Raw genomic sequence first — 9,497 nt, 5'->3', positions numbered from 1 at the left:
AGGGAGGTGGTGGAGTCACCGTCCCTGGGGGTGTTCAAGGAGAGGTTGGACGTGGTGCTTGGGGACATGGTTTAGTGGGTGACAATGGTGGTAGGGGGGTGGTTGGACCGGACTGAAGGGATGCATGACACGGACTCCTGATGGCTCTAGAACAGGAGACGTTTATTGCCCTTTTTCACTACTACATATACTTTCCCCGTAGCCCCATGCACTGTCCACGCACCCGAATCCGTCATACAGTTGGTTAGAGACCCTCAGACGCGCGCCTCGAGCCAGCCAGCAATTGGCCACTGCCCAAAGCTCATCTTTAACTCTGTAGCCAATTTACTTTATCTTGACCTTGCTTAGTTTTTATTTCTACTGCTTGGTTCCTCATTATCTCTAATTCAGGGACATGTGAAACAGTGCAAAGCCACCTGTGAATTCCTTTCCCACACCAGATGATTTTGGAGTGCTTTTCCAACCTTAATGATTCTAGGATTCTACAGGAAAGCTGGGGAGGGACTCTTTATCAGGGAGCATAGAAATAGAACAAGGGGTAATGGCTTTAAACTGAAAGAGGGGAGATTTAGATTAGAAATTATGAAGAAAATCTTTAATATGACAGCAATGAGGCACTGGAACAGGTTTCCTAGAGATGCTGTGGATGCCCCATCCCTGGAGGTGTTCAAGGCCAGCTTGGATGGGGCTTTGAGCAACCTGATCTAGTGGGAGGTGGCCCTGACCATGGCAGGGGGGTTGGAACGAGATGACCTTCAAAGTCCCTTCTAACCCAAACCGTTCTGATTTTCTGATTCTATGAGAATTGTGGCTCACCTGGAAATAAAGCATGCAGAGACCAGGCCAGTCCAACTCAAACAGTTTATTAGCAAAGACTACAAAGAATTTTAATGAATCACCACTTTTGCCAGCTCTCCAGGAGACTCTGGTCATTGGCTTTCCAGCAGGATTGCAGGAGAACTGCACAGTAAAAACCCCCACCCACTGCACTGGTGCAGGCAGAGCCACTTACATGTTCTCCAGACCATTTTTGTTCAGTTGCCACCTGCCTGTCTTGACAGCACAAACACTGAGATCATGCACTGCTGACAGCTGCTGAGGAAGCTACAAAGCTGTCTAATTCTCTACATTGGCTATAAAAGACTTTTACCCAACACAGACGTGCTTGGCAAAAGCAGCTGGGGTGGCTAGGAGCTGGAGGGAAGTTTGCCAGGCCCAGGCCCATGAGTAAGAATGGCTCATGGAAGTGTGGGCACATCTTAATCTAGGACATATACCTAATAACCACAGAGTTAAAATCACTGTCTAAATCCACATAGGCTGCTGCGTTACCTGCTTTAACAGCATCAGAAAGAGAACAGCACCTGAGTACTGTGTTTATGAATGTATAAAACAATCCCTGCCCCCCAAAAAACAAAATAGCAGAGTTTCCCACAAGTATTCACCTGCACACAGACCCCGCTGTCCTTTCTGTAAGCATGACAAGTATTTGCTGCAGGGAAACTGCTCTTTTGCCAGTGTCATTTCTTTTCTCATAGCAGCTGGTAAAATCAGTACTTTCTAATTCTGCCTTTGCTCTTCATCTGGCACTTGGTCTTAATCTTGGTGGTATGACTGCTTGCTGCAGGAATATTTTTCTAGTTTGCTTTAAGACAAAGCTGATGTAAATATTTAAGACAAGAAAGGAAGAGGACTTTGACTTTATCACAAAGCAAGGGAATCGCTGAGCAGTGGCAGGAGAAGCACTCCTTAGTTCATCCAACTTTGCAAGCAATTACATTTAGTTTTATTGACATGGTTTAAGGTCATAATCATTACAACAATATTTTGTGGTTAGCCTCATATTATGTTCTTCTAAAATGCAAAGCAGTTGCAGCTTTTCCTTCATACCAACTTAGCCTAATATTTCTCCAGTTCAGCGAGTGCATTCTGCTTTGTAACTGTCTGCCACGAAGCAGGGATTTCTCCTCTGCCATGAAATTTCCCATTGTAGTATTGTTCTAGCTGTGTCCTGAAATAAGACACAAACCATTTCCAGTATGCTTGCATGGACGGATCAGGAGGAATGTTCCAAGTGGAATAGGGATGTCCTGCGTCCCGGTATTTCTTGTAGGGGATCCATGTGTCTTTACCAATCCTGAATGTGCAGTCACTTGAAACACTGCTAGAACAAATATCAATGACTAGGTTGTCTGTTTTATGCCATCTGTATCCTGTCAAAACTTGTGGACGATGGAAGACAACCCGGTGGTCTCCGTCATGGTTTGGCATAGTGTTAGTGCAAACAGCCCCACAAAATGGACACATACTCTGGCACCCTGCAAACTGCTCAGCCAGTATTGTGTGAGGCTGCCTTTCAAATGAGCTCATATCAGCATCAGGAAACTCTTTCCTGAGATCATCAATCAGGGGAGACAGTGCTTCTGTCATGGCGTTATTCAGGAACTCTATGTCTGTAATCTCCTGATGTTCAATGCCCTTCAGGTCACTTCTGGGCAAGCTTAGCACGTCTCCAAGTGCTCTGCAGAATTCATCCAGCCAAAGAGAGATTTTATCGTTTCTGTCTTTTCTGTCTTTGACAACTCTGGTTGATGCAAAAACAGCTGACTGAATGTTTTCATAGTAACGAGTGAGGGAGTTTCTTAAAAACATCTCTAGCCTTCTGTTCTCACCTAAACAGTATGTCTCAACTTTTGTCTTAATGTAATTATTTAAAAATTCTCCCGGGAAATTAAGGTAATGCTTGAAATTTTCAAAATTTTCTTCTTCTGCTAGGTATTTCAGTATGCAAGCTTCCAGAGTGGATCTATTGCCACGGAAATCTGGTATTTTATCCCTCATGTCTCCAGCTATGTCAAGAGCTGTCTTCTCATAGATGGCGTGTCGAAGAGCTGGGGCAATCTTGCTGCACAGGAAATCAGCAAATGTTGTGATACAAGAGGCTCCTTGGCAGGAAATCTGGAAACATTTAAAGAAGTCTTCTCTCTTGCTCTCCAGGTAGACGGCTGGATCGTTTGCTTTCCTGAATGCTGCATGCATGTCTTTAAACCTTTCTGCTGCCATTCTGCACAGGTACAGTGATAAATCTATTTGGTAGTCTTTATTAAAACTATATTTTGCAGTGGTAGGGACAGAGTTCATACCTTCCTCCACTTCATTTAGTATTTCATGAATAAAAGTTCGATTGTAATCCATTTTGTCCTTTTCCTTCTTCTCAATGTTTGCCTTCACACGCATTTTGATGCTATCTGTGATGTGGTGCATGTTGCTCACATCGGCATTGTCAAAACTCTTAGGAATGATGCCCATCCATTTTTTCTTAGACACGTGTTTCTCTATGTTAAGACAAAAGACAGTCTTTTGGTAAAGCTTCATGATTTGTTCAGCCACATTAGGATCCCTAAAGTGATCTAGAAGGACATTTTCTATGTCCACATCAATGTCCACCTGTTCTAGAGGGGGAGCAGCAGAGGAGACTTCAGAAATCCACTGCATCCAGAGAGAATTGAAGTGCTTTCTCAGTTCACTTTCACTTAATTCCTGGCCTTTTAGAGACAGGGCCAACTCTCTGCTCTTTTTCAGGAGCTCGTTTTCATATTTGGACTTCCTCTCATCCAGTTTACTCTGGCTCTTCTTTAGCTGTATAAGATTCTCACACTTCCTTCTTGTTTCAGCAAGGAGGGACTCTCTCAGCTCTTTCAGCTTCAGTTCCGTGCTGCTTTTCCACTGGATCAGTATTTCACAGTCTCTGTCTTCACTAAAGAACGTTTCCATGTTCTTGGTGATGGCATCATTTGTCTCTTGCACCAGTTTTTCAAGGTGTTCCAAGGTGACCTTCCCCAACTCCCCGTTCCGAACATTATTTTCTAGTTTCATTTGCAAGTCTAAAATGTGACTTCTCAGCTGCCAGGTCCACTGACTAAATGCGGCTTCCAGTTTCTTGTATGTGGCAATCTCCACTGAATTCTTGAAGCTGAAAATGAAGTTTTCGTTCAGCAAGGCATTCCACAGGTCACTAATACGAACTTTCAAGCTGGAGAGCCTCAAAAAGTTGCCCTGCGATTCCTTCTTGGCAGCTTGGAGAATTTTGCTCTTTAATTCCTGGACGTTCTGGCTGTAGGTGGGGTTGGGCGGTGCCATCGGTGGGTTTCCTTCCCACAGGTGAGCAAAGTAATGAATGTGGGTGTTCACGTCAAAGCGGATGACGTCGCTGAAGCAGGTGACGTCACAGAATTCCTGCTGGGCCGCTGTCACGGTCATTTCATCCAGCTTTTCCTGCAGACGTCTTTGTCCTTCCATGTTCTGTTCCTTTGCCGTTATTTCGCCCACGTTTTGGTGCACAAACAGGCAGCTTGGGGAAAGATTTACTTGCTTCATCCTCAGGAAAGCCTGCACAGCAATCTGAAGGACGTCTTGCATTTCCGAAGGATTTTCTCCAAAGATGTTGATCAGAGTCATGTTGCCGATGCCAATGACAAAGGTGGCCAGCTCGTTGTCATGATTAAGTGACTGCTTATTGGCCATCTCTACGGCACGAAGTCCTTCTGTGTCAACAATGAGCATGTAATCAAAGTTCAAATCCTGTTGGAGCTTCTCGTCCACTTTAAGGAGCTGCATAAACGCTCCCCGGGTGCACCTCCCTGCACTGACGTTAAACTGGAGACCAAACATGGCATTCAGCAGGGTTGACTTCCCTGTGCTCTGGATGCCAAGCACGGAAAGCACAAATACTCGCTTGTCCCCTAGCTTCTCAATTAACCTGTCAAAGATTGCTCCAATCCATTGCAGTGGTACGTAAGAAGCATCACCATCCATCAGCTCAATGGGGTACCCTGAAACCATCAGATCGGCAGCAATTTCAGGTAGTTTGCTAAAGCATTTTTCTTTGGAGTTTGTTGATTCCAGCGCCTCATAAATCTGCCCTACCTCTCTCAAAATGTGCTCAAGGCCAATGGATGAATCGTTGATTTCATCGGAAAGGGCATCTAACTTATTCATCAATTGAGTTTTCAGGTTGCTTTTTTCATTGCTTTTCTTTAATGCCAAGATTTGAGACCATAACTGATGATACTCTCTCTTCAGCTCGTCAAGGCGATCAGAGGACAGGTTGTCCATGAAGACCTTCATCCACTGCAGAAAGAATTTCTTGATATCGTCTGGCTGCGACTGGAGAAAGCCAAGGACTGATTTCATCAGCTGATTGAGGGGGAACGCTTTGCCTAGTTGCTTTCTTCTTATTGCAGACTTCTCCAATTCAATTTGGCTTCGATGATGCTCTATGCTCTTGTTCCTCTTTTCCTGCAAGCGAGTGAGTTCTTTGTCCTTTTTACACCACATGTACCACAGTTTTCCCTGAAGAGGCAGTAGCTGTGATTTGATCTCAGACAACTTCTCTTTCTTCAACAGATTCACCAGCGTGATTGCCGTTTCTTTGGCTGTCGCGCACACTTCTGCATCTTCATCGACTAAGAAGCCACACTGGCGAGCTGTGCCCACACATGCATTGAGGCTAACAAGTGTGCTCGACCCTCCCACTAGGTCTCGGATGGTCTTTGTCAGCTCACCCATTAATTCTGCTTCATTTCTGTTCTTGATCCCTATTCTTATGTTTTGGCTAGATCGGCCAGCTGCAATGCTCTCTTTCTCAGTGAAAAGGCAAACCAACGGCCTCTGAGACTGCCACAGATCATGTAAAATTTTCCTGCCTTTCTTGTTGCTCTGATCAGACTCAGAAACGAGAACCACGTTCACGGCAGAGATCTCCTGTAAAAACTGCAGCTGGGGTTCGTGATCCCTCGCATCTCCGTGCAGGTTACAGAAAGCAACAGGGCCATTAAAGCTGTCGTCGTCGCCACCACGAGGAAGGTACCAGGAGATCTCCACAACACCTTTCATCAGGAAGCAGTCTTTGGTGCTGCCTTTGCAATGTCGGTGGAAAAAAGTGTCATGTTTTTGCTTGCTCAGCAGGGCATTCAGGAGCTGAGACTTGGAAGAAGAAGGAGAGCTGCCGATGCGTAGGAAGGACACGATGGGTGTCTCTGCCTGACAAATGAGTTTGTTGTTGTGACTGCTAATCCTCGTCTGCTCTCCCGATCTCACTGACCCTTTCCAGCTCTTCTTGATTTGGCTGAAGGACCAGAGAGGGAACTCTATCTGTGAAGTGCACGGGTTTGGTACCAGAAGGGGTAGTGCAAACTGGCAGAAAGCAAGCTTTGATGAAAGGTATTGTCTCATGAAATCATCAGCACAATGAAAAATTGCCATCTGGAGGTCCATGGGGTGCACATGACTCTCCCTGCTTGCAGATTCACGGGCTTCTTTGTCCAAGTCACTGAAAAAGTCATCAAAGGAATCAGAGGGCTCGTGGTCCTCTGCTGAGGTGTTTGGTGCAGGCACGACTCCCGGTTTACTCGCCTCCTTGCAAGTCAGGTACCTCACCCGATAATCCACGGTCAGTAGCCTTTGCAGGAAGTAAAATGGTAGCTCACTGTCCTTGCTGGGCTGGCTGTTGTGTACAGATGTCTGGTATATTATGTGGAAATCTTCTGTGCCCATTTTTCTTGGATAGTACCTTTCCAGCCCAAGGCGCTTAAGTAAGTTGAGGAACTCTGGGTTTGCAGTGGCTTGACTTGCTTTGGATGTGCTGCTGTCTGATTTGGGTTTGCATTGACTGGGAGGCTGCATGCCTTGAAACGCATCTTCCATGTCTTTGATTATACTGTCTTTCTTCAGGTTGTCAGATGTGTCCTCCAGTTGCCCACTGATCGAGGATTGCAAATCTCTTTCCAGCACCTCCCAGTCTTTGAATGCATTGTGCTTTTCGAGGAGAGCTTTCATCTCTGTAGACCATGCATTTTCCATCTTTTCTTTCATGAAAACTAAGCGGTCATTCTTCTGCTCAGGGGTCACCTTCTTATATTCAGGTGTTATAGTGAGGCCCGTCAGCAGCAGGAAGGCCTGAGCTCTGTAAACATCCTGTTCCTTCAGGCTCTGATACTCGTTATGTGCCATTTGCATTTCCGTTATCATGAAATTAATTTCTGGACACCCAAGGAGGTACTGAAAGGTGCTGCTTTCTACTTGGTATCCCATGCTGGTTGTAACTAGGAGCACTAAGAGTTCTACGTCTTTCTGTGCCCTTTGCTGCAGAAACTGGAGCAAGGAATAAACAGCCAGGCTTACAGTGAGGGTGGCTTTGATCTTTGCTTCATGAATGGCGGATGCAGAAGTTGCCGGTGCGTAGGTCACTTCCTGGATGTACTCCTTCATTTGCAGCAGTGTCTTAGTGAGATCTTCAAGATTGGAAATACTGGGAGTTTTGGTAGGCGCGTGCTCTGTGTGGAAGACCCATTGCATAATGAAGGAAGCCCCAGGGAAGTCCTTGACAGAATAGATGTAAGGATCCAGCAGGCACCGCAGCAGAGATTTGATGTAGGTGGTGCTTTCTGGAGAAGATTTCTGGCAAAAAGAAACGGTATTCACCAGGAACTCCTGCAACGCTTTGTCTGACAGACATATGTTGATCCAGACACTGTGATTTTTTGTCCTGTTATTCAGACCCTGTTTAAAATCTATCAACATGAGCAGTTTCTTTTCATCCACCGTCACCTCCCAGGTCTTCACGTGCTCCAGGAAAGCTCTGGCCTCTTCCACGGCACTGGCCAGTTCCTCTCCAAAGATCACGCCGACGCTGTGATTCGTTAGCGCTTTGTACACAGCCCTGAGGCTGCTGCTCATTTGATAGGAGGATTTAAAATCGCTGCTGTGGTTGGACAGGATTATGTCCCACACTGGGATCAGCTGAAAGCCCCGGTCGATCACACACCAGGTTGTGTTATTGGCCACAAGCCCGCATTTCCACTCGGGAAGGGAATCCGTCTCTGATGGGCCCCCTGTTTTGGTCACATAGAGCTGAACTGCTGTGTGGGTGCTGCTTCTGTCTCTTCCCTGAAATGATGCCTGTGAGGTGGAGTTTGAAATACCCACCTTCACTCCCCACGTGGTACCGAAGCCACTGAAGCTAGCCCCGATGTAGCTGTTCAGTGCTTCAGATGTTTGTTGCTTCATCTCATCCCATTGCTCTGCTCTGAAACCTTCGGCAGATGCTTTCCACCAGAATATACCCCCAAAGTGGAGGGGTCCCTGGTTCACGTGGGACCCAAACCTGCTGAAGAAGCTGGCACACCTGCTCTTCAGTAGGTGGAACCTCTCTGCCTCCTGGGTGATGCTCAGAAGCCGTTCAATGTCTTGCAGCTCTCGCAGGGCTGCGTCTGAGAGGCGAAGCTGGTCCTTTTGGAAGTAGCAGGAGGCCAGAGGGATGTACTGGTACTTGGTGGTGCAAATGTACGTCTGCTCCGAGCGTGACCGATGGGAGTCCTCTGACTGTGAGGACTTGCTGTAATCTACATCTTTTTCAAGACTGAACCCCCAGAACCCATTTGTGGCAGAAGCGCTGATGCTGAACCCCAGCTGCTCCATGGACTTGGTGAAAGTGGCTTCTGCTGCAGAGGAGGAGAACTCCTTCCTCTCAAGCAGAGACCCTTGCTCTGGACCAGTGAGCGTGAAGCCATCAGGGATCCTGATGAGTTGCTCTCGCTTTGCCAGCACATCCTCCAGGCTGTTGGTTTGGTAAATACCCTGCAGAGCCAGGCCTCCCGATGCCCACCTCAGGACCTCCTCATCAGAGATGTTCTCTCTCTTCCCCATGGACTTCTCCTGCTGCTCCAGTTGCTTCTGGATGCTCACCAGCTCATCCACCAATGCCTTCTCTGGCGGTGCCCAGTACTCCTTGGGAATGTCCATGGCTTGCCATAGTGCCTCCTCTTTCTGTCTTATCATTTCCTTGCTGTGGCTACGCTCTTCTGCATTTTTTCCAGCTCCTGTAGGATTGACTTGGCTGCTTCTTGTCTCTGCTTCATCATCTCCAGGCACTGCTTCTGTAGCTCATCAACAGCTGTTTTGTTGTCCGTGATTCCCAGGAGCTTTCGGAGTGCCTTGGTCTCCCAGGGGTACCGTACTTTGCACTCCAGTTTAAGGTAGTCTTCATATTGCAGATGTTTCAAAGCACCTCTTGACTTAACACCCAGTATCTCTGACAGTTTGGGGAGCCAGTATTCTTCATCAAGTCCTTCCTTCTCAAATGCTTCTGCCAGCAATTTCTTAGCAAGTTGTGCCTTTTCCCCAGCATCTGCTCTCTCCTCCTGTGACCCCATGGCTGTGGAAGGGGAAAACAGACTTTGGTTACATCAGGTTAGGGGAGGCCACCACCCCTTAGAAGAGGCCTCTCCATAGTTTCCGGCCCACGGATGTCTTCTGCCCTGCCACTGGAGCCCAGCCTCGGGCACCCCTAGACAGACAGACACAGACACACACACACAACCACTGACATGGGTACACAAATAGCCATGGCCAAGGCACAACAACTTCAACAGCACCCATGTGTATAACCTACCAGGACTGGTCTCACCCGTCACTGGCTCCTCGACCTTAGAGCGCTC

The 9,497-nt window shown here is 47.1% G+C and overlaps 1 protein-coding gene across 1 annotated transcript; it reads right to left on the bottom strand.

The window, feature by feature from the left end:
• Window positions 1-843: 843 nt before the first annotated feature.
• Window positions 844-9,234, bottom strand: LOC106048382 (interferon-induced very large GTPase 1-like). The gene is given in 2 exon segments (XM_048053435.2): window positions 844-8,858; window positions 8,861-9,234. Coding segments are annotated over 2 exon segments (7,311 nt in total). The 5' UTR covers window positions 9,213-9,234; the 3' UTR covers window positions 844-1,899.
• Between the last annotated feature and the right edge of the window lie 263 nt (window positions 9,235-9,497).

Source organism: Anser cygnoides, chromosome 3, assembly GCF_040182565.1.
Source record: "Anser cygnoides isolate HZ-2024a breed goose chromosome 3, Taihu_goose_T2T_genome, whole genome shotgun sequence".
Taxonomy (NCBI): Eukaryota; Metazoa; Chordata; class Aves; order Anseriformes; family Anatidae; genus Anser; species Anser cygnoides.
This window is presented reverse-complemented; position numbering and strand designations above follow the sequence as displayed.